Source organism: Stegostoma tigrinum, chromosome 32 (assembly GCF_030684315.1).
Source record: "Stegostoma tigrinum isolate sSteTig4 chromosome 32, sSteTig4.hap1, whole genome shotgun sequence".
NCBI classification, from domain to species: domain Eukaryota; kingdom Metazoa; phylum Chordata; class Chondrichthyes; order Orectolobiformes; family Stegostomatidae; genus Stegostoma; species Stegostoma tigrinum.
In genome coordinates, this window is record NC_081385.1 from 8,777,344 (window position 1) to 8,802,083 (window position 24,740).

At 41.9% G+C, this 24,740-nt stretch overlaps 1 protein-coding gene across 11 annotated transcripts in view; it reads left to right on the forward strand.

The window, feature by feature from the left end:
- LOC125466890 (centrosomal protein of 164 kDa-like) overlaps nucleotides 1–24,740 on the forward strand; it is a 283,480-nt gene that overhangs the window by 235,342 nt on the left and 23,398 nt on the right. For 7 of the 11 annotated variants that reach the window (XM_059639128.1, XM_059639134.1, XM_059639137.1 and 4 more), the window contains 11 exons: nucleotides 20–163; nucleotides 2,844–2,927; nucleotides 8,146–8,214; nucleotides 9,112–9,311; nucleotides 14,172–14,298; nucleotides 15,293–15,354; nucleotides 17,246–17,453; nucleotides 18,728–18,835; nucleotides 19,580–19,694; nucleotides 21,679–22,044; nucleotides 23,426–23,489. In XM_059639128.1, coding sequence (XP_059495111.1) covers nucleotides 20–163; nucleotides 2,844–2,927; nucleotides 8,146–8,214; nucleotides 9,112–9,311; nucleotides 14,172–14,298; nucleotides 15,293–15,354; nucleotides 17,246–17,453; nucleotides 18,728–18,835; nucleotides 19,580–19,694; nucleotides 21,679–22,044; nucleotides 23,426–23,489 — 1,547 coding nt within the window. The remainder of the gene's footprint in view (nucleotides 1–19; nucleotides 164–2,843; nucleotides 2,928–8,145; nucleotides 8,215–9,111; nucleotides 9,312–14,171; nucleotides 14,299–15,292; nucleotides 15,355–17,245; nucleotides 17,454–18,727; nucleotides 18,836–19,579; nucleotides 19,695–21,678; nucleotides 22,045–23,425; nucleotides 23,490–24,740) is intronic. The other 4 variants (XM_059639132.1, XM_059639135.1, XM_059639131.1 and 1 more) reach the window with 3 other exon arrangements.

Consider the following 24,740-nt stretch of genomic DNA (forward strand, 5'->3'; position numbering starts at 1 on the left):
CATTGATTACCATTGTTAGGAGAGGCAGCAGAGAGCTCGACTCCTGAAGCAATTACAGGAAGAACATGAACGATTAGCTCAGCTCCATGAGCGCGAACTATTGGAGCTTCGTCAGGAGATGGAACAGCGTCTTGATGAGCTAAGAAAATTAAACAGAGAGAAAGTAGGTGAAATAAAGCTTTTGTGCAGTGGTTTGCCACAGCTTTGTAAGGTGCAAAACATGCAGATAGGTTCAAGGCAATTTGGAGGTTCTTCTGGAGGTCAGTACATTCTCCATATTAGCTCAACAAAATACCATTACCTACTTCAGGAACCATTTGAACATTGACTCATGCAACATTTCCAGATAAGCTGGAACAATTCCTTGCACTTTGCATCAAGTAAATTCATTTTTTTAAAGCACTTTTTAAGTAATTGTTTGGCAAGTCTGAACATAACCTGGCAATACTCTCTTAACAGGAAGAAGGTTATTCCTTTGGAATGTATATAAATATTCCAACCTTGTTAACACTGTCATTGCGATATTAATAAACTCCAACAATCTAAATTTTCCAATGCCCTGCCAAGACAGAGAGTTCTGGAGACAACGATTAGGAGAAGTGGGTCCAGCACTGCAGCTGTGGCCATGCATGATTTCTCATTTTGGAGCAAAATGGACTATAATATGTATAGGATTTATTAAACTGACTAAGTATTCAAATTGTATCAGAGATAATGGGAACTGCAGATGCTGGAGATTCCAAGATAATAAAATGTGAGGCTGGACGAACACAGCAGGCCAAGCAGCATCTCAGGAGCAGGGTCTAGGCCCGAAACGTCAGCTTTTGTGCTCCTGAGATGCTGCTTGGCCTGCTGTGTTCGTCCAGCCTCACATTTTATTATCTAAGTATTCAAATTACCTCTTCACCCAAAGTCCTAAGAAACTGCCCACTGTGCACTCATCTGGGATCCTGGGGAGCTTCCTTAAAGACAGGTATGATTGCGACCCACTTCAAAAAGAAATTAGTGCCCTTTGGTCCACGGATTAATTATTTTAGTTGGGAACTTTTTTGTTGTCCCAAGTCCTCAGACCCATTTAGATTTGTGCTTTCCAGTTGAAAACAACTGCTTAAATATTTAAAGGCAAAATGCGATGGTCTGGACCAAATGCCATCAAAATAAAGAAAATAGCTTAGACTCTAACTTTTTCTTATTTTAAAGGCAAGCGTAAGGCATTGCATTTCAGATACAATTCAATTTGTCAAACTATTCAGTTGTAAACAAAATACTTCATTCTTACACTGCCGTTAAAATATACATAAAATTAAAATCAATGAATTGGCTTAACTGTATCTTTATTGAAATCCTTAGTAAAATAATATTTATATCAGCTACTGCTAAATAACTGTTCCAATGTAGTAACATCCCATAAACGTGCCTTTGGCAAAGACAAATTCAGTAAATTAGATTGTGTCACATTTCTAGCAGCAAGAAGAGAAATCCAGATTTCAGCTGTAACAGAGAGAGGAATAAGAGCTTCCACATCCAGCTTCAACATCCTAGCAACTGCAGAAGGCTAAAACTAAAAATCTTGGTTCTTTGGAAGTCTAATACCACACATTCAGACAGCTTGTATTGTTCCAACTTTAAAATGAAACCCAACACCTCACAGTCAGTACAGTGTGGCGCTAGAGGAACACAACAGGTCAGGCAGCATCAGAGGAGCAGGAAAGTTCTCGTTTCGGGTTGGGACACTTCATCAGGACTGGCTGTTCACTTTATTGGCTTTGAGCAGACCACTCATCACCTCTGCCTCAACTTTTCCTCATTAAAACGAAACAGGGCAGAAAGCACCTCTTAAAGTCTTAGTATCAGCCCAAACGTACTGCAGATGCTGTGGATCATTGACCAGAAGCTGAGCTGGCACAGCCACACCAATTGTGTGGCTACAGCAGTAGGTCAGAGACATACAATGCACAACTCACTTCCTGTCCCTTCAAAATTATCTGCCAGACACACTTAAGTGTGAAGGAATGCTTGCTGCTTGCCTGGATGAGTGTAGATCCAACCGCACTCAAGAAACTTGAACTTCAAAATCCTGTTCCATCCCATAACCCACCCTCCCTCCCATCCCCGTCTCCCTGACCTGACACAATCTGTCCTACCTATCCGCCGCTTTGACCTCACTGACCATTCCCCACCACTGCCTACCTGCACTCACCTATTGCCATCCCACCTACCTTTCCCAGCCCCACCCCTCGTCTCTCTTTTTATTTCTGAGCTCCCTTTCCCCTCCCCATATCTGAAGAGTCCCTACCCAAAATGTCAACTTTCCTCCTGCTCTGATACTGCCTTGCTTCCCGTGCTCCTCCAGCTCCAAACTGTATTATCCTTAATTATTGCATTGGTCTGTTTCCCTGAAAGGCATCCCCACAAGTTTGCATAAATGCCTGTGGCAAAGCACCTTTGTATTTTTTTCTCTGTCCCACAGTTGTTGAGAAGCCTTTCCTAGCATCTTGCATTCACATAGCCTTTTGCCTTAAAAGTCATTTTCCATTACCATGGGAAAGTCCCTGTTGTTTACGCTACACTTAAAGTGCCACACTTTGTTGATGTGAAACAGGTCCAAAATAGGAACGTTGTTCATTGACCTTGAGTTTAAACTTTAAAGCCTGTTATAATTGCCCTTTAACTGACCTCTGTTTAACAAGGAGTTCCCATTACCGGAAGTTTCCTACTTAGTTTTGTTCATCTTTAGCACTCTAACAGCTGAACAGAGTTACCTATAAACTATGGAAAATCTGTCTGTGCTCAAGTATGGTTGTATAGGTAACATATTTTCTGATTTATTTATACATTTGCAGGAATTGAAAGTTCAGGAGGCTGAGGAACAGCTGGAGTTGAGAATCAAAGATCTAAAAGCAAAGTCCAGTCTGCTGCAGAACCAGGTAAGTTAGACACCCAGGGTTGAGTAAAGTAGAAAGGGAATGCATAGAACAAGAACCAGTTCAGACTCACTGTGGCAGATTCGTAATCTCAAATTCATGTTACCAACCATTTGTTTGAAAAACCTAAACAAGACTTCACTGGTTATTCATAATAACCATTACAAGTTCATGGATCCATCAACGAGTCATAAAGTATCAGAGATAATGGGAACTGCAGATGCTGGAGATTCCAAGATAATAAAATGTGAGGCTGGATGAACACAGCAGGCCAAGCAGCATCTCAGGAGCACAAAAGCTGACGTTTCGGGCCTAGACCCTTCATCAGAGAGGGGGATGGGGGGAGGGAACTGGAATAAATAGGGAGAGAGGGGGAGGCGGACCGAAGATGGAGAGTAAAGAAGATAGGTGGAGAGGGTGTAGGTGGGGAGGTAGGGAGGGGATAGGTCAGTCCAGGGAAGACGGACAGGTCAAGGAGGTGGGATGAGGTTAGTAGGTAGCTGGGGGTGCGGCTTGGGGTGGGAGGAAGGGATGGGTGAGAGGAAGAACCGGTTAGGGAGGCAGAGACAGGTTGGACTGGTTTTGGGATGCAGTGGGTGGGGGGGAAGAGCTGGGCTGGTTGTGTGGTGCAGTGGGGGGAGGGAATGAACTGGGCTGGTTGAGGGATGCAGCTTCCCCCACTGCATCCCTCAACCAGCCCAGTTCATCCCCTCCCCCCACTGCACCACACAACCAGCCCAGCTCTTCCCCCCCACCCACTGCATCCCAAAACCAGTCCAACCTGTCTCTGCCTCCCTAACCGGTTCTTCCTCTCACCCATCCCTTCCTCCCACCCCAAGCCGCACCCCCAGCTACCTACTAACCTCATCCCACCTCCTTGACCTGTCCGTCTTCCCTGGACTGACCTATCCCCTCCCTACCTCCCCACCTACACCCTCTCCACCTATCTTCTTTACTCTCCATCTTCGGTCCGCCTCCCCCTCTCTCCCTATTTATTCCAGTTCCCTCCCCCCATCCCCCTCTCTGATGAAGGGTCTAGGCCCGAAACGTCAGCTTTTGTGCTCCTGAGATGCTGCTTGGCCTGCTGTGTTCATCCAGCCTCACATTTTATTATCTTGGAGTCATAAAGTATATTGTGTTTTAAAGTAACTGGGGTTTTGCTTAAAAAAAGGGAGAGGAATGCCTTATTCCTAATTCACGTGTAAGAAAAATTTTAGATCTGTTTCAGAAATAACAGAAAATGCTGAAAGTGCACAGCACGTTAAGTGTATCTGCAGGGAAAGAAAATGTTAACGTTTCAGGTCAGTTTAATCAGAACAGGAGGGTGCCAGATAAATAGCTTTAAAAGAAGTACAAAATCAGAAATAGTATTCGTGGGGTGAAAAGTCTATAATAAATTGTAAGGTTGAAGTATTTAAGAGGCAAGTGGAATCATAGTAGATAAAGGGAGGAAACTTGTGGCAAATAAAGAAATAATTTTCGAGGAAGTCACAACCAGATTAGATAGAGCAGAACCAGTAGATGTGATATGAAGTAGAAGATGTGAAGTTGTTCATTTTGGAAGGAAGAACAAAAGGACAGATTATTATTTACATGGAGAAAAATTGCGGAAATCTGCAACACCAAGTGACTTGGGAGTACTTATGCACAAAACACAGAAAGCTAGCACAGTGTGCAGCAGCAAATCAGGAAAGCGAATGGAATGTTGGCCATTATTTCAAGGTTGTTGGAAGGTAAGAGTAGGGAAGTCTTACTGCAAATGTACACGATGCAGACAAGACCCCACCTAGAGTACTATGAGCAGTTCTGGCCTCCTTATCTAAGGAAAGATACCATTTCAGAGGAGGTTCACTAGGATGATCCCCAGTATGGAAGGATTGACTTAAGAGCAAAAACTAAACAGCTGGGACTGTGCTTACTGAAGTTTAGAAGAATAAGAGGTGATCCCATTGAAACATACAGGATTCTTAAGGGGCTTGACAGGGTAAATGCTGAGAGGGTATTTCCCCTCAGCGGAAATTTTAGTACCAGAGTGTCTAATCTCTGAATTAAGGGATACCAATTTAAGACACAGATGAGGAGGAATTTCATCCCTCAGAGGGTTATGAGTCTTTGGAACTCCTTGGTGCCGGGAGCTGTGGAGGCTGAGTCCTTTATTTTTAAGGCTGAGATGGATAAATTCTTGATCAATAAAAGGAATCAAGTGTTATGGGGAAAATGCAGGAAAGCGGACCACATGAGGAATATTGAAATGAGCAGGCACAAGGGGCAAATGGCCTACCTATTTCTTATGGTCTTGTATTTAGATGTCCAGCATTTGTTCAATAAGGCACCGCACCTAAGGCCACTCGATAAGAACCATAGTGTTGGAGGTTGTATATTAACAAGGATAGAGGATTTACCAATATACAGAAGACAAAAATTTGGGATAAAGGCAGCATTTTCGAGATGGCAAGCTGTAACTACTGGAGTGCCACAGAGATCTGTGCTGGGCCACAATTATTTACAGTATGTATTAATGATTTGGATCAGGGAAATGAATGTATGATAGCCAGGTTTGCTGATGACACAAAAATAAGTGGAAGACAACTGATAACAATGACCGAGTTTACAGAGGGATATAGAAAGGTTAAGTAATTGGGCAAAACTTTGACAGATGGAATATAATGTGGGAAAATGTGTGGTTATGTACTTTGGCCGGAAACACATTATTTAAATGGAGAAGAGATCAGAAGGCTGCAGAAGGTTAGGACAGGATTAGGCAATAGAGGCTGACTGGAGAAGGTTCAGAGAATCCCTACATTGTGGGAGCAGGCCATTTGGCCTATTGGGCTCACACTGACCCTCCAAACCTATTCCGCTCCCCAATTCCTGTAAGCCTGCATTTCCCGTGGCCAATCCACCTAACCTGCGTTTCTTTGAACTGTGGGAGAAAACCGGAGCACCCAGAAGAAACCCACACAGACGTGGGGAGAATGTGGTAAAATCCTCGTAGTCACCTGAGAAGGGAATTGAATGTGGGTCCCTGGCACTGTGAAGCAGCTGTACTAACCACTGAACCACTGTGTTGCCCTGTTCACTAAGTTGTTTACTCATTGAAATCTAGAAGAATGAGAGATAACCTTATTGATACGTATAATGTCCTTAGGAAGCTTGAATGGTAGATGCGGGAAGGTTGTTTTTTATGGGAGAACCTAGCTTCAAGGACATAATCTTAAAGTAAGAAGTCACCCATTTAAATTGTTGAGGAATTTCTTGCCACAGAGGGTAGTTAATCCATGGAATTATTCACTGAATATAAAGGTTGTGTCATTAATAGAATATGGAAGGCTGAGACAGACAAATCTTTAATCAGTAAAGGAATCAAGCGGTGTGTGGTAAAGACAGGAAAGTGCAGTTGAGAATTATCAGATCAACCTTGATATCACTCTTGTGGAGATGCTGGTGTTGGACTGGGTTGGACAAGTTCAAAAATCACACGACACCAAGTAATAGTCCAACCAGTTTATTTCAAAATGCAAGCTTTTGGAGCTTAGCTCCTTCCTCCGGTATAGTGTGACAGAGAGGATATAAGACAGAGAATTTCTAAGCAGAAAGATAACAACTCTAAAACTGGCTGCCTCTAGTTGAATCTTTAATCACTTAGGAAGGAAACTTCTTGATTAAAATGCAAAATCTAGATTTCTTTCAAGCCATTGTCCCAAGATAATTAAAAGTTTTATCAGTGTATACAAGAGATGACATCTCAGGTCAGACCGTACATTTTAGGTGTGAGTACATGCTTAGAATCTGACTGTTTTAAATGGGGTCAGGTTCTTTTTGAGCAAAACAGAATGTACATGCAACTACATGAGCATGTTGAATGAAATAATTCATATGTCCATGTATGTGTGAGAGAGACAGGGAGAGTTGAGTATGTGCGTATGCTTGAGAAAGTGTGTATGTGTGTGAGAGTATCTCGTGTGGTGGAGTCACCTGCAGCGCAACATGGGGCTAAAATCACGATTGAGGCCAACCTTGTAGATAGGGAACTTAGCTATCAGCCTGTGCTGAACAATTTTGCTTTGAGTATCTCTAAGTCTGCCTTGGACACTTAACCGAAGATTGAAGGCTGAATGTCCTCGACCCCTGAAATGTTCCCCCACTGAGAGGGAACACCCCTGTTCGGTGATCGTTGTGCATTGACCATTTGTCCATTTTCATAGCGTCTGCATGGTCTTGCCAATATACCATGCCTCTGGGCATCCTTGCCTGTATTGTATGAGATAGACACCATTAGCCGAGTCACATGAGTATCTGCCATGTTCTTGGTAGGTGGTGTTCCCATGTGTGATGGTTGTATCCATGTCGATGATCTGATATGTCTTGCAGAGGTTACCATGGCAGGGTTGTGTGGTGTTGTGGTCCTGAAGGCTGAGTAGTTTGCTGCGAACAATGATCTGTTTAATGATCAGCTATTGTTTAAAGCCGAGAATTTGAGGCCAAGGGAAGATCTTGGTGATCCTAGTTCTAAGCAAGATCTCAACCCTAAAATGCATTGTCTGACCTGAGATGTCATCTCTTGATACATTGATAAAACATTAATTATCTTGGGACAGTGACTTGAAAGGAATCTAGATTTTACATTTTGATCAATAGTTTCCTTCCTAATTGATTAAAGATTCAGCACGATTATGTCGTTATCTTTCTGCTCATAAATTCTGTCTCTTATACCCGCTCTCTCACACACACTGCCTGAGGAACGAGCTGAGCTCTGAAAGCATACATTTTCAAATAAACCTGTTGGACAATAACCTGGCGTCGGTGATTTTTGACCATGATCTCATTGAATGGTGAAGCAGGTTTGATGAGCAGTATAGCATACTTTTTGCTGCAGTCTCTAGGGTTTTATGATTAACTTTGGCTCCATGACTAATTTTGATCACCTCAAGCTGGCCAGAGGACTATTTCAACACCTGTCTCCTATTTCTTAAAATAACAATTTAATATCTTTTGTATATAAACCTTAAAAAGCTTAGAAATGAGAAAGCCCATTCTTGGTATATGCATCCAGAATGAGCCTTTGTTGATTGCTGTCCTGCTTTGTTGAGACATTTTGAATGTCAACAGCGGCCAAATCAGCCCATACTTGACAGCTGTTTACATGACAAAAATAGCTATATTGTCAAATTTTGGATTATTAAAACCAGGCAGTTTACTTTGAAATTTGAACTGTTGTCAGGAAATGTCATTGAAACTGAAAAGGCAACAACTTCATGCTGAAGAGGAGCAGTTGGAAAAGGACCAAACTGTAAGTATACGCCTCCTTGCTGGAATTCTATATGATAGGAACTGCAAGGTGGCTGGTAACAGATCATCCAGGATGCATTTGGGTGTAATCCTGTGCTCAAATCAATTCTTTTTCCAGAATGATTGATCTGGCATCTATTTGCACCAATTTCTGTTTCTTTAGATTGCCCCGATCTTGTTCTATTCTGCTTAGCATTGGGCAAACCTTTGTGCATGTTTCGGTGGGGAGGTGGGGTAGTATATTCATTCTTCCACCATCATCACCATTATTGCAAGAGGTGGTTGGAGTGGATATTAAATTAAAATAGGAACCCTGCCCCAACCCAAGAAGAGCAAAAGTAGTCTCCTTGTTTATAGACTCACCTCTGGAGATCAGGCTTCTTCTTCACTCTCGGCTGTTGTATTCTGACCACATCCCCTCCAAGCAACCAATCCTCAAAATACCAGCTGCACTTCTTTGAATGAGAGTTCTGATGAAGTCAGTGGACTGGGAACATTTCCTTTGTTTTCATCCCGCAGGTGCTGCCAGACCTGCTGAGTTTCGCCAGCAATGTCTGTTTTTGTTGCAGTTCTTGGAACTCTAGGTTACCTGCCCAGAAATCTGCTGAGGAGAGGACCTAATTTAAAATAAGTGCTAATAAGAAGCACCCTTGAAATGTAGCAAGACCTCTGTATTGCTGACTTTTCCAGATTTCCCCACCACAAGCTTGCATTCCCACATCCTCCTCATCTCCCTATAAATTTTAAAAAATAAAATGATAAAGTATGTATGTAAAATAAAAATCAGTAGCTATGTGGATTTTCAAATGTTAATCATGAATCTTTGCCTTCAGATATGTGTTTCAAATTTTTAACAATTTTTATATTTTCTGTGCATTTTTTTTCAATACTCATACAGGAAATCCTTTCACGACCAAGCAAACAAGAAGTTGAACAGTCAAAACGTGAACATTCCACATTACAGGATTCAATCCGGAAGGCCCGCCTGAACTTGAATAAGCTACAGGACCAACAGGTGGATCTTCACCTGGAGGTTGATGCACTCCAGAAAGAAAGCCAGAAACTCCAGAATAAACTTAGGTATCATGCTTTCGTACGGTGAGAGTTGGAAGAAAGAGATGCTTGGACTTCAAAGAACAGAGGATTCTAATCTTGTTTTTTTTGGGCTAAGTCTGAGTTGCGTCACGTTTTTCAGATGATTTCTTGCTGCAATACCTAGAAAATTTTCTCTCCCTATCTTGACAAACTCCCCTCATTAGTTACCCTACGGCATCTCTCACTCTGATTTCTTGAAACAACTTGTTACTCAACAGTTTTCACCCAATGACCCGCATCACTTCATTGCAAGCTATCTTTTAAAAGATTGCAGTGTGCCCAGATGGACACTAGCACTTCAAATCTGCCCTACTCCTCAATGCGCAACGTGGTGGAGAAGGGAAAGTTTAGCATTTTAACAGCAGGGATGTGGATGTCATGGTGATGGGATGGTGCAAAAGAAAGCTGCCCTTTTCCTGGAGAATCAGCAGAGGAGACCGTGCTGCCAGTCTAGCCTAAGGTTGCTGACTGGGTCTCTGCCATCTCCAGGGTACAGAAGAATGGCTAGCAATGCTGAAAGAAGGTCAATGGCCTCTGTTCTGCCGGGCAGAACTCTGTTCCACCACATACACCTCTCTTCCACCTCCCACTCAATTTCTGTCTGCTACTGTACCCAGCTCCCACCTAGGCCCCTTCACCCTCATTGTAGCCTGCAGCACACTTCCTCACCTACTGTTACCCCTCAGCATTTCACACTACTAATCCCGCATGGCCTCTTAATCTGTCAGATCATCTCCCTGCCTTTCCTCCGTATACAAAGGCGAACAGTTGTGTCACTCACTGTCTGCACTTATTTCCACCCCTTCATCATTACGGGAGAAGATATCCTATAAAAGGGCAAAGATAATCCATATGGGTGGTGGGACATGCGTAACATTTATGCCCTCACCCCTGGAATCCTCACCTGATGAGTTAACCAAGACTGTTTTTGCAGGGATGCTGAGACATCCATGGCCTGCCAAATGAGTAAGTACCATTTTGCATACCACTGCCACTTTCCCATTAAACCTTCTACCACTCTCAGTCATTTCATACCATTTGCAAACACTGGCCACATGCCTTCCTGTCTTTTTTTTCATCTTGCAGGTTCTGCCGGCATTCCAATAGCATTTCCAGAGAGGTGGCCAGCTGCAAAAGAACCACCTGCTGGGCCTCTATGGATGGGTGCACCAAGGCCTCAGAGGAAGTATTGGCAAGGCAGCTTCCTACCCCCAACACCAGCTCAGATACTGACACCCCACTGTTGAGACAGTGAATTCACAGTCTGGTTAGCATCTCTGTCCTCCATCTCCATCACTCTGCCCTGATATGGAGATTGTCCACTCCAAAGCATCGTAGATGTCTGCCTTTTTCAAACAATGCTCTTTCCCCCTCTCTGTCATCCAAATAGCCCTCCTCTGCACCTCATCCCTTCTCTGCTCCTCAGCTGTTAACCACCATCCATCCCCCCACCTCCAAACATAATAAAGACAAGGTCCCCCTTGTCCTCACTTTCTACCCCAACAGCCTTTGCATCCAAAGTATCATCCTCAAATACTTTCGCCAAATCGGATTAGACCCCATCACCCAGAACATTTTCCACTCCCCACCTGTCTCTGACTTCAACAAGGACCATTACCTTTGCCACTCCTTTGTTCATGCCACACTCCCCACCAACCACTCCTACCCACCTGGTACCTTCCCCTGTAACTGTAAAAGATGCAACACCTGCCCACACACTACCTCCCTCACCTCCATCCAGGGCCCTAAACAGCCCTTCCAAGTGAGACAGAGCTTCATCTGCATCTCCTCTAACCGGGTCCATTACATCTGTTGTTCCAGAGTTGTGGGGAGAATGACTGCCCTTGACATCACAGCTGCATTCAACTAGTGGGTCTTCCCTACGTCAGTGAGACCCAACGTAGACTGTGTGCCGTCTCGCCATCTTCACTTGGCTTGCAACAGCCAGCCTAACCTCCCAGTCACCACCCATTTCAAATCTGCCCTCCCACCCCCAGCCCCCCTCCTACATGTCTGTCCTCAGCCTCCTCCAGTTTTGCATAAACACAGAATGCAAATTTGAAGATTAACTTCCACCTGGACAACCTACTGCCCAGAGGACTTGATATTGAATTCACCAATTTGAAATGACCTTGCTGCTCTTGCCCTGGCTCGCTTTCCAGTCCCACCTCCTCCCTCCCATTCCACCTTCTGACCCTTCCTTCCAGCCACCAACTGGTTTCATCCCTTCCGTCGATCAACCAGGTCATACCTATTGCCCTATCACGACCATTCTGCTCTCCCACTTCTCCCCTTCCTTTGTCTGCAGCTCCAGCTACCACCACATCCAATTCTGAAGAAGGGTAATACTTGAAACGTTGACTTGTCCTCTTCTTCAGATGCTGCCTAGCTTGTTGTGATCTTTTAGCCCCTGTTTGTCTGCCTTGGATTCCAGCATCTGCAGTTTTTATTGTCACTTCCACTGTGCCATGTATGACTCCACCCAGTGGAGAGTTTGTCCCTGATAACCAGTTTTACTGGGCCTCCTCGATGCCAAACTTAGTTGAATGCAGCCGTGATGTCAAGGGCAGTTGCTCTTGCCACACCTCTGGAATTCAGCTCTTTTGTCTTTGTTTGAACAAAAGGTTGTAATGAGATCAGGAACTGAGTGGCCCTGGTCGAACCCAAACAGGGGGTCTGTAAGCAGATCATTGCTGAGCAGGTACAGCTTGATAGCCCTGTTGATGACACATTCAGACACTTTACCGATGGTCAAGAGTAGACTGTTGGGGCGGTGATTTGCCTGTGTTGGATTTATACTGCTTTTTATCTACAGGACGTACCTGTGCAACTTTCCACATTGTTAGGTGGATGCCAATATTGCAACTGTACTGGAACAGATTGGCTAGGGAAGCGGCAGTTTCTGCAGCACAAGTGTTCAGTGCTATTGCTGAAATGTTGTCACCGCCCGTAGCATTTGCATATTGCTATGGATGAGGACTGCTTAGTGTCAAGGCAAGCTGCGTGTTTCTATGACAGCATTAATTGGCACAAAGCAAAGAAGGGATGCTTTGAGCGTATAAATAGGCATTTAAATGAGTGAGCACTAAAAGATCAAGCCCCGAGATGTAGCTTGATTCTACCTGTGAGCTGGGTGTGTACCAGTGCTCAAAGTGCCCCCACTGCAGCCTTTCAGTGCTAGTTGCTGGTGTGTTCTGCAATACAAGTCTGTACTTTTGGAGTGCCTTCAATGAACCGCGCCAAGATGGTGATAATGGGTTGGCACGTGTCAATATCCACAGACAAATGATGATTGCAGCTGGTGCCCATGGATCATGCCCTGAGATGATGTTGCCCAGTGTCCTGCATGGATTTTGTTCAGAGCAAGTGGCCAGTTGAATCCATCAGGTAGATGCTGTGATTTCCTGCAACTTTTTCTGACATCTAGCATGTTTGGTGAATTTGGATAAAATGCAGTCTGAATATGCATGAGGTGAGTTGTGATGTTAACAAGGTATTTAACAAGAGTTCATCCTTGCCTCTGCCTAGCGACAATCTCATCGCACCGCTTGGGAAAAGCGTGAAAGGTGACGCAAGAGCATTTTGATATTGAGATAAGAGCATTATCGCTTAATTCTGCCACGCATCTCACCATGTCACTCATAATATTGATTTGGTAAACCTCAACATTTTGTGATACCATATCAAAACAAGCCGTAAGTGTAGATGAAAAAAACAGATTTGCAGTCATAAAAACCAAATGAACAGTGAATGCCAATGGGTCTGCCCAAGCAGTCCTGTTTGTGGATTTTGAGAAGGAGGTCAAAGCGAGCTGTGCAGGGTTGGGAGACTGAGATATGAGGCAGGGGAGGGAGAGATCACTGGATGAAAAGAGATTAGTGCCCATGGTGAACACAATGGCCTGATGTTCTGTGTTGGGGGTCATGGTCCAGGGGGAGATAAGAGGAGGTGTCTGCGAGCTGGCGCTCAGCATCTGCAATGTAAGGGTCAGTCCACCAAACCACAACAGCACCACCTTTGTCAGCAGGCTTAATTATAAAGTAACGGATGGATCTGAGATCACAGAGTGTTCACATGGAGATAGTTTGGAATGGGTTAGGGGTCAGAGAAATTGAGATGACCAGTGTCACATTGATAGTTCTCAAGGAACAGGTCGAGGGCAGGTAAAATGCCAATGGGTTGGCGGTGGGTGAAGTGACCCGTGGAACAGGTAGAGGAGTCTTGCCCAAAGAAATGGGCACAGAAACAAAGGCGATGGAAGAAAAGTTCAACGTCTTGCCGTGTCCGAAACCCATTTAAGGTGGGGATGCACAGGGATAAAACTGAGACCTTTGAGTACAGAATGTTCAGCATCGGAGAGCAGCAAGTCATAAGGGATGGTAAATACACGACAGGAGGTGGGGTCAGAGGGAAGGGGAGGAAGGTTCCTGAATTGTTGCCTGATGTTGCACACTTACAGACATAATACCTGATCCCATCTCTCAGGAATGGCTGCAAAGCTTTTCAAATTTGGCAAATTAATTTGAACTCAATAGCTGAAGTAATTCTATAGAAAATACAGGCATCATTCTATTCATAATAAATTTCTCTGGTATCTATGAGGCGAACGCCTAGTTGATTTGATCTTGGTGATTTTGATTGAAGGGGGTATATTTGCCACGGCAGCAGGAGATTTGAAGTATAAGGCCTGTCAGAAATATGCAAGAAAGGTCTTAGAATAAAATATCAATTTTTAAAATGCTTTTTCTTTTAAAAGCAACATTAGACTATATTACAATCACATTTGCTTCACATGTATTAAGATGTGGCATCCATAGCCAAACAGTACTTAATGTAATTCTAAAAAGAAATACTATTTTGCAGTGAGTTAGAGGTGACAATCAGAAAGAAACAAAGGATGCTAAAGGAAGTGCCTGTAATCAACGAAACCTCTGGTGATGCAGAAGAGGGTGAACTTCATATTGAGGATTTAAACCTGCACATTAAATCGGTGAGAGTGAAGTTTAAAAGCAAACGTGACCTCTTTTTAGCCCTACATTTTTAATTAAGCCTTATGAACCCAGAAATTCCAAGTTTCTTAACTTTTATACCCTTAACTTTTTGCCACATATCTCAACAATTGATCAGACTTGTGCATTTTGCAGTTGTTCAGTAGGTTTCAGATACTGTCTTACTAATGTTGAGATTCGACATCTTTAAGGGTCAGTACACTTGTGTTTCCCATTCAATCAAAGATTGTCTGTAATATAGTATAAAAAGTGCTCCATAAAGATAGCTGAATCTTAGAAATAGATGGAAAAGCTAAGGTTTTATAGAGACATTCTTCATTAGAATTGGCACTTTTTCAAATTTTCAGTGTTCTCTATTTTCTTTTAATTCAGTTCATAAGGAATTTTTTTTTAGCACATTTATTGCTTGTTATCAGCATCAAGTTTTCCTGTTTCATTTGTGACACAGCCAAATGAAGGGCAAAGCTATTACTACCTTTTCACCCAGCCTCAGAAGAGAAATATTCCCTCATTTACCACAGCAGCATTTGCCATTTCTGAAACTATCTGTTCTTCTGGTCTGCCTAAGTAAGATTACCAATTAAAATGTTGGGTTTGGCCACAAACCAAGTAATTATTAGACTGAAACTGTCTGTGCAGTACAGAGAAAAGGTAGAAGCTATATTGAGCCTCTCTATTCCTCGATGATCGAAGCAGACAGTTTTGAGGAAGTAGACTCCTGTACTGTTTCCATGCAAATGAATGAAATTACTTTGGATCTGCTTATTTTTCTGAATTAAATCTGTTGTATAAAGCTTTGTTTCTGAGAGAACATAATACACATGTGCATTTCTTACTCAGCATATTTTATAATGTCTAAAAGTTTAATTTTAATGTTTCAGACAAGCATTCCAACAGCTTGTTCATTTAATACTCTGTTGTTATTTGCCACAAAGTCCAATGATAAATTGTTTCATTTTGTTTCAATGTCTTCAGGACTCCAATTGCGGCAGGTCCCCAGTTCCCAGAACTGAAGATGAGGAAGTCAGCATGGATAAGTAAGTGTGGAATATGCTGTACTTTCAGACGACTTTGTTTCCTGTCATGTCATAGAATCACATAACTGTTACAGTGCAGAAGGAGACTGTTCTGCCCATCATCTCAGCACTGGCTATTCTACTTTTAATGCTAAGAAGTAAAAAATAAAGTTACTATGTGTGTAATTAGCAGTAATTTTTATAATGTCAACCATGTGACCAGTCCACATTCAACTCATTGGAAGGCCACTTGATGAGAACGGCTGTATTTTGCATTGACTGTTGCCAGAGCACTTGAAAACCATGAAAACTGGAATTAGAACATTGGTGAAGGTGTAGAGTTTGCCTCCTCTCTACTGATTGTGAATGTGGCGCTCTCTAACTGCAAAAAGCACAATCACTAGTTTCTTGTTAGTATAAAAATGAAGTAATAATTATAGTCTCAAGGGTATTTATTAACATAGTGTTTGTATCCCCATTTAAAGTAATAGGGAGTGTATTTAAAGATAGATTGGAGCAACTTTGAATGTCTTGTGCAGTAGCTTATACCAGAATGTGTTCATAATTTGGCCAGTTGTTGAGTAAATCTCACTTTATTCCATCTATACTGGCAAAGTATTTTTGTGAAAATCCCCCTTTTACTCTATCAATGTGTTTTATGATCTTGGAGTAAAATAAACCGTAGAAAATGGTAACCGCCATAATATGGAAGAATTTAACATGCAGTTTGAGAATTGGAATATTGGGTCGGAAACAACTATACTAAACTTGAATAAGAGTAGTTACAAAGGATGAGAGCAGAATCAGCTTGAATGGACTGAGGAAGGAGTTGAACACCAAAGATGGTTGAGGAACAATGGCTGATGCTTCTGGAAATAATTAATGACTCACAAGAAAGATACATGCTGCTGAGAAGATATGATTCTAGGAAGGGGATAGGCCATCCAGGGAAGTAAGATAGTATCAAATTGAAAGAAGAAAAATATACGTTATAGCAAAGATTAGTGGTAGGTAAATCAGAGGATTAGGAAAGTTTTTAAAATCAGCATAAAGATGACTGAAAAAAATAATAAAAAGGGAGAAAGAAAACATTGAGGGTACACTTGCAAGTAATATCAAGACAACAAGAGCTCCTTTTTAAATATATAAACAAAAGTGAAAGGCCAAAGTGAGCATAAACCACTTATTGAGTAGGTTGTGTTAGTGTTCATTGGAGTACAGAAGAATGAAAGGCAACCGTTTTGAAACAGAAGATTTTCAGTCAGCTTCTCAAGATGGATAGTGAGAAGTTGTTCTGCCTGTTGGAAAGACTAGGACCAGAAAGCATAATCTCAAAGTGCGAGGTTGTCCAGTCAAGACAGAGGTGAAGAGGAATTTCTTACATAAGGATCATGGATACGTGGATTTCTTTCCTAGAGGGCCTTAGAAGGTCGATCTTTTAGTATATTCAAGGCTGGGATAGATTTTCAAACAGCAAGGGAATTGAGAAATAGTGAGAATGTGAAAACAGAGTATATGGAAAAAGAGAGGGAAAGTGAAGTTAAGAATTTTTGGATCAGTCGTGATCTCATCGAATGGCAGGCCAGGCTCAATAGGCTAAATGACCTAGTTTTGCACCTATGGCTTATGGTTTTGTTATGGTCTTAAGTGTTGGCAAAGAGGCAAGTCTCACAAGAAAGATTTGACAGTGAAAATGAGGTAACTCAAGAAGTTGTAGTGACACAAAAGTTAGAGCTTTAGAAGTCTATAAGTCATAAGAATTGAAGAGTTTCCAAATTATTTTGGCTGACAGTGGTTCAGTCAAATGTAACGTAATGAGCCTTAGTTTCAAAACTGGAAGGAGAAAGAGTAACGTGTGAATTTAATGAAGATTCTAACTGACTTCTGTGACTGGTTAATCTACTTTCCTCAGTGTAAGGTACTATATCTCTGCTGAAGAACTATCCATCAATAAAGCCAAAGAGTTCCTAATGAGACAGACCCGCTCACTTCGGAAACGGCAGACAGCACTTAAGTCGGCTAAGCAGCAGTGGAGGCATGATGTCAGAAAAGCACAGGAAAATGTACAAGATCCAGAGAGCAGTCAAATCCTGCAGGATGTCTACAAAAATCTGGAACAGGTGAGTGGATTAGAACTGAACGAAAGGGCTGTCCAATGATAGAAAATCCGCACTCTCGTTAACAGTGTGTACATATTTTCAACGCTCTGCGTCTTCTGTGAGATGCATTTAAATAGATTCTGTGAAGGAACGTTAGATCTATGATGTGTTTTAAATACGTAGATATTAACCAACAAAAAAGTTGAAATGCTGCTTCCAAACAATTAAAGGAATCAAAGGATACAGATTAGGAGAGATTTTATATTTAACTTTCTTTCTTCTCTGGTCTATGATTTCACCAGTTTTGGTGATCATTTAATACCCTGATCAAATGATCTATTTCACTTGTAAACCCATTGAGTTTTAACAGGCAGCTTGACTGTTTAATGCAATGCCCTGATTGCATACTAATGCTCACTGACTTGAGAGTTTAGTTTGAAAGTGGACCTTCCGAGGTTTATGGCTGAATACCACATTCAAGTGTATGAACTTACTCATTCACCGAGGAATAAATTAGCTACATGAAAACAGTAGCTTAGTGAAACCTCCAGGATTATTTTTGTGGTTGTTGTTTCCTTAATATGATGGCCAGTAGTGCAGATGCAAGTGCAGTTTCGAATATAAAAAGCAAAAATAATTTTTTCGGTACAATCAATATAACAGTGGAGCACGGTAGTTCAGTGCTTAGCACTAGGGACTTGGGGTTCGATTCCAACCTTGTGTGACTGGGTGGACAATAGACAATAGGTGCAGGAGTAGGCCATTCGGCCCTTCGAGCCAGCGCCACCATTCATTATGATCATGGCTGATCATCCACAATCAGTATCCTGTTCCTGCCTTATCCCCATAACCCTTGATTCCACTATCTTTAAGGGCTTTATCTATCTTTTTCTTGAAACTATCCAGAGATTTGGCCTCCACTGCCTTCTGGGGCAGAGCATTCCATATATCCACCACTCTCTGGGTGAAGAAGTTTCTCCTTTGTTTGCACATTCTCCCTGTGTCTGTGTGGGTTTCCTTTAGGTGCTCCCACAGTGTAAAGATGTGCGTTAGGAGGATTGGCTATGGTAAATTGTCCGTATTGTACAGGGATGTGCCGGCTAAATAGATTAGCCACGGGAATTGCAGAGTTACAGTAATAAGGTAGCGGGGTGGGTCTGGCTGAGATGCTGTTCAGAGGGTTGATATGGACTCAATGAGCTGACTGGCCTGCTTCCACACCATAAGGATTCTGTGATTCTGTGAATAAGTTTGGGTTCTTGGCTCATTGCTCATGTTCTTCTGTATTGCTTTAGGAAGCCCAACATCTGGATGAGATGAAATTAACAATGAGGCAGGGCCAGCTGTTATTGCAAAAAAAGGAAGAAAAACTTAATCAGCTGGAATCATCTCTTGCTGAAGGGGTGAGTATCCTTTGAACACAACTCACTTGGGAGAGTTATGCCCTACCTCTGCAATGCCACCGGCTCATCTCAATCAATCCTTAGGTGGAAAATGTTAGGTCCTGGCAGAGGGTTTCTAAGCTTCTCCTAATGGAACCAGCAACATACAGAAGTTGTTTCAGAGATAGTAGAAACTGCAGATGCTGGAGAGTCTGAGATAACACGGTGTCGACCTGAATGAACACAGCAGGCCAAGCAGCATCATGGGAGCAGGAGAGGCAACGTTTCAGGCCTAGACCCTTCTTCAGAGATGAGAAGTTGTTCTTTGCTTGGGAAAAGCTGGGGAAAATTGAGTGGCAAGATCGATTTCTGAAACGGAATCACCCATACTTGCGTGTCACCTGGGCTTCCTTCTGCTAGGAATAAGAATTTGAAAACATTGCTCTTCTAATTTCTTCTTCTGTTTTCATTGCTTGCACGTAACTATTTTACTACTTTACACAAGTAGACGTAACATACACAAGCCTCTATGGTGAATAAGTTTGATGACACGTTACTACTTTCAGCTGAGCTCAGACCTGTCTCCACCTGTTGTCCAAATTTATACTTCCCAAAATGGATGAATATACTAGTTGGTTAGCCCTTTTGAACCCAGCGGTGTTGTTCTACCAGAAATGTGCTAACTGAGCGCGCACAAGGGAAATTGTATTTTTAAAATGTTTGCCTGCTGTAGATTGAGTGAATTTAAAGTTTTTAATCTATTAGATTTCAGATGAAGATGCACCAAAAAACACAGGAGACAAAAAAGCTGTGACCTTTGACCTTACAGACTCTGACGATATTAGCAGCATTGCCAGCATCAACTCACCTCAGCAGAAAAGTGAGTTCAGAACCAAACATCTTGTATGTCTGTAGTACGATCTACTATTTTAAATTTACAGCCATTTTATCCTTTTGTTCTTTCTTTGACTGGTTAATGTTCCTCTGCTTTTTATGAGTACACAAAGCCTGCTTTACCAGTGGACCACTAGAAGTGGCCAATAACCACTGGAGAATTTGAGGCATTTGATCAGGTTCCCCATGGTAGGCTCATTCAGAAGGTCAGGAGGAATGGATTACAGGGGAACTTAGCTGCTTGGATACAGAATTGGCTGGCCAACAGAAGACAGCGAGTGGTAGTAGAAGGAAAATATTCTGCCTGGAAGTCAGTGGTGAGTGGGGTTCCACAGGGCTCTGTCCTTGGGCCTCTACTGTTTGTAATTTTTATTAATGACTTGGATGAGGGGATTGAAGGATGGGTCAGCAAGTTTGCAGACGACACAAAGGTCGGAGGTGTCGTTGACAGTGTAGAGGGCTGTTGTAGGCTGCAGCGGGACATTGACAGAATGCAGAGATGGGCTGAGAGGTGGCAGATGGAGTTCAACCTGGATAAATGCGAGGTGATGCATTTTGGAAGGTCGAATTTGAAAGCTGAGTACAGGATTAAGGATAGGATTCTTGGCAGCGTGGAGGAACAGAGGGATCTTGGTGTACAGATACATAGATCCCTTAAAATGGCCACCCAAGTGGACAGGGTTGTTAAGAAAGCATATGGTGTTTTGGCTTTCATTAACAGGGGGATTGAGTTTAAGAGTCGTGAGATCTTGTTGCAGCTCTATAAAACTTTGGTTAGACCGCACTTGGAATACTGCGTCCAGTTCTGGGCGCCCTATTACAGGAAAGATGTGGATGCTTTGGAGAGGGTTCAGAGGAGGTTTACCAGGATGCTGCCTGGACTGGAGGGCTTATCTTATGAAGAGAGGTTGACTGAGCTCGGTCTCTTTTCATTGGAGAAAAGGAGGAGGAGAGGGGACCTAATTGAGGTATACAAGATAATGAGAGGCATAGATAGAGTTGATAGCCAGAGACTATTTCCCAGGGCAGAAATGGCTAGCACGAGGGGTCATAGTTTTAAGCTGGTTGGTGGAAAGTATAGAGGGGATGTCAGAGGCAGGTTCTTTACGCAGAGAGTTGTGAGAGCATGGAATGCGTTGCCAGCAGCAGTTGTGGAAGCAAGGTCATTGGGGTCATTTAAGAGACTGCTGGACATGTAAATGGTCACAGAAATTTGAGGGTGCATACATGAGGATCAATGGTCGGCGCATCATTGTGGGCTGAAGGGCCTGTTCTGTGCTGTACTGTTCTATGTTCTAAGTTCTAATACAATGAGAACATGTTAAAAATACTCAGCAGATCATGTAGGATCTTTGGAGAGAAAAAATGGTCAATGTTTCAGGACAATGACCACTCATCAGAACTAAATCGAGGTAGAAATGTAATAGGTTTTAAGCCAGCAGTAGGTTTTTAAATATTGGATATTTAACTCTGTTTCAAAAGTTAGCATTCCTTACCGCTTGGTCTCAATAAATGAAGACAGGAGAAGTGGATCAAGATTTATAGCAGCCTGAATTAAGTGGAACACAAGTAAGGCTGTAGTCTAATATTAGATGGATGCATTGTTCCTGAATAAATCTCAACTTTCTGCTTGTATTTTTAACAACATTTTCGAAGGCTTATGCTGCCACCTGAAAATCCAGGCTCAAATACCATATATACTACTTACCAAATTCTTTAACTGAGAGAACATAGCAATTGAGCCTGTACTTGCCTCACCGAAGGTCAATTGGGAAAGTAAGAAATTTAACGGTGCTGTTGTTGTGCAGTGATAGTGTCTCTACCTCTGGATTAGGAGCCCCAGTCACAAGTCCCACCTGCTCCAGAGGTGGGTCACTATATCTCTGAGCGGGTTGATTCAAAAAAAGAGTTCTAAGAATTTTAATTCTCATTACATGAACGTTTTGAATTATGTTTTGTTCTCTTCACAGCAGATTTAAAGACTGAGTTGTCCCTTGCTCAACGTGCCAACATACAGTATCTCAGTGATTCCGTTCAAAAAATTACCAATGATCTTAACAGTGTTCTCTGTGTTCTTGGATCACTGGGGATGCAACAGTCACCGCTTTTTTCCACCGCACAGACTGTCATTGTCCCACCTCCCAGCAACAGTGTGCCTTTGTCTGTGTATACTTCCTTGTCAAGGACCCAGAACAGTGGGCCTTTGCTTTCCTCCAACACCGTTCCCTTGCCTTCACAATGGATTTGGAACAGAGGAACAAGTACCACCACTCATCTTCCCACATCTCAATCTGTAGATGATGCACTAAGTGAGAAGTGGCACAAGTACTTCCCAGGTCAGATATTAATGTTATTTAACCACTAAAGCTTATTGCAAAGTACCTTTTAACTGTTTCAACAAAATATTTCTTACTCAAACTGCATGTGACATTTATTCCTGTATTTCTGTTATATTTTACTGTCATGAGGTTGGGAGATTTGAACAAATGTACAGGTCAGCTATTGCAATCTAAGATACTCTGTACTGGTAGTACATTTGGATCCAGCTTATTCTTTTTAATTATTTTTGGGGAGAGGGTCTGACTGGTCTTCTCTGCAACATGGGGATCTGCACTTCTACAATTGATTTTTAATGGCAGCTTAGCAGAACTTCTATGCAGTGTGTAATCAAATTCAAATTGCAGACATGAATGAGTTTTAAGCCTTAGTTTTCACTTTCGGTGATTTGCCCTCAAGGTTAGACAAAGCTCAAACTGACAGACAAGCACATTTTTATAATACGCATACATTTTATGCAATCAGAACTTGACGATTTCAAATGCACAGTTAGAATTTGTTGTCATAATTTATAAATAAATGTGTTTCTAATTTTCATGAGAAAACCTATTTGGTACGCAATCTACCTATTTGTTGAGAATACATGCTTGCATAGTGAGCATAAGTAGAAAACAGCATCAAAAAGCTTTCTTTAACGTTATGGAAGATTTTTTAGATGGCAGCCCTATGCTGAAAACCATAGCAAGTGCAGAGAAGCAATAAAATGTGGAGTAATCAAGACCACTTCTTGAAGGTTCAGAATGATGTTTTAGTGAAGTAAAAAAGAAGTGGTCATTGCACCTAAATGGTGAGTGAATAACAAGGAGGCATAGAATCAGAGTTGTCAATAGAAGGCAAGATTAAATTTAGAACATTTTTCACATAGCCTAAATAGGATATTAAATACCATCATCATAAATGGTGATTAAGGCAGAGACAGATCTTCTGTGCAACCCAGCATGTATCTGATGATGAGTAACGGACAGACCATGATTTTCTATCCATGAGTATCACTGGACAGAAAAGGCTTTCAAAATCTGATCAATTCTTCTGAATTTACCTTGTCTACACTCTCACATTCGTGTTTTTAGTTTTGACAGTGTTCTGAGCTTGTGACCATTTTCTCCATAGTTGTTTTCCAAAAAAAAAAATCAAATGACCGCAATGACAAGTTAGCTGTCCATCTTCTTGGGCAGTGAATGCTCTTTGAAATAGGAAAACTGATTAAGGAGAGAGAACAGAAAACGTTAACTTTAGTGTTGAATAGTGAATTTTCAGATCACTTATACCATATTTTCCTGCTTAATTCATAAATTGTGGAAGGAAATCATTAGATTTGAGGTCATTTGATTTTCGTGTTGATTATTTTTGTTTTTAATCTGTTTTTTTTCTTGTGACCAGGAGGAATGCCAACATTAAGAAGTTCTGCACCCCTCGAGAGCCGTTTTGGTTATGTTTCTGCAAGGTAAAACTTAATTTGAGGGTAATTTCTTTTGCTTTCTGGTTATTTACCCATTACATTAAAATTGGGTAACACTTTACTGTGCATGTTAATGGTTTAGAACTGGATGCTGCTTGCACCTTGCCTTTTATTTAGCCCACTTTCACCCAAAAGGGTTGTGCTGTCCAACCTCTAGGACTCCCAAGCAATCTTCATTATGATGATCCATGCTTGAGTTTGTCTCTCCCTGATACTGAAACACTCAGCTGAGCTAACATCCAGTTCATCAATAAATAACAACTCATAGAGCTGTGATTAGCAGATTATGGTGCTTAGCAATCCAAGATGCCTAAAAGCAGCACATTGTGACTGTGCACTGTTTGAAACAATATGAAATGTTGCTTAACAAAAATGAAACATCAAACCCCGTACCAAAAAAATTTAATGAATGAAGGTCATATAGTGTTTTGAGTTTTTGTTGAAATCTTGCAACACCATTTATAGGTGCTGTACATCATTAGGTATATTTTATTCAAAAATGATGCTTCTAAATGAGCCCAGACACATCTTTGTACAGTTTTTACACTCAGGATGAGCCAGCAACGCATGAGGTCACAATGCCATCATGGTGTTCCAATCTAACATCACTCATCTTTTGTTCATCCAAAACCAACCAATTCCGTCTGATATCACCTGATGGAAAGGTGGGGGGGCGCGGAGAAAGATGTTTTTTGTGAACACTACCTGTATGTATGAGAAGGCCATCAACCAAATATGTATCACTATCATATAATCCCTTTCCTGTAAAATTATTTGAATAACCTCTGGATGATTGCTGAGAAAGCAAATACAATGTTGCAGCACCCTTATACCATGAAAAGACCCAATTAAATAGAAACAGGAGTAGGCTGTTTAGCTCTTCAAGCCTACTCTGCCATTCAATTGAATCATGGCTGATCTGACATTCCTCATGTCCATTTTGTTTGCCCTTTCCCTATAACCCTTGAATTCCCCTACTGATCAAGAATCTATTCATATGGCAACGTTAAATGTACACACAAGGACTCTGTCCTACAGCTATGTGACGAGTTCTAGAGACTGATTTCTGAGAGAATTTCCTCCTCATCTCAGTCTCAAATTGGTATCTCGTAATTCTGAGACTGTGCCTTCTGGTCCCAATCTCTCCCATGACGGGAAACATTCTCTCATCATTGACCTTGTCAAGCCCCTTAAGAATCCTCTGTTCTCAGAGCCGAGTTGATGTGTGTGCAGTAA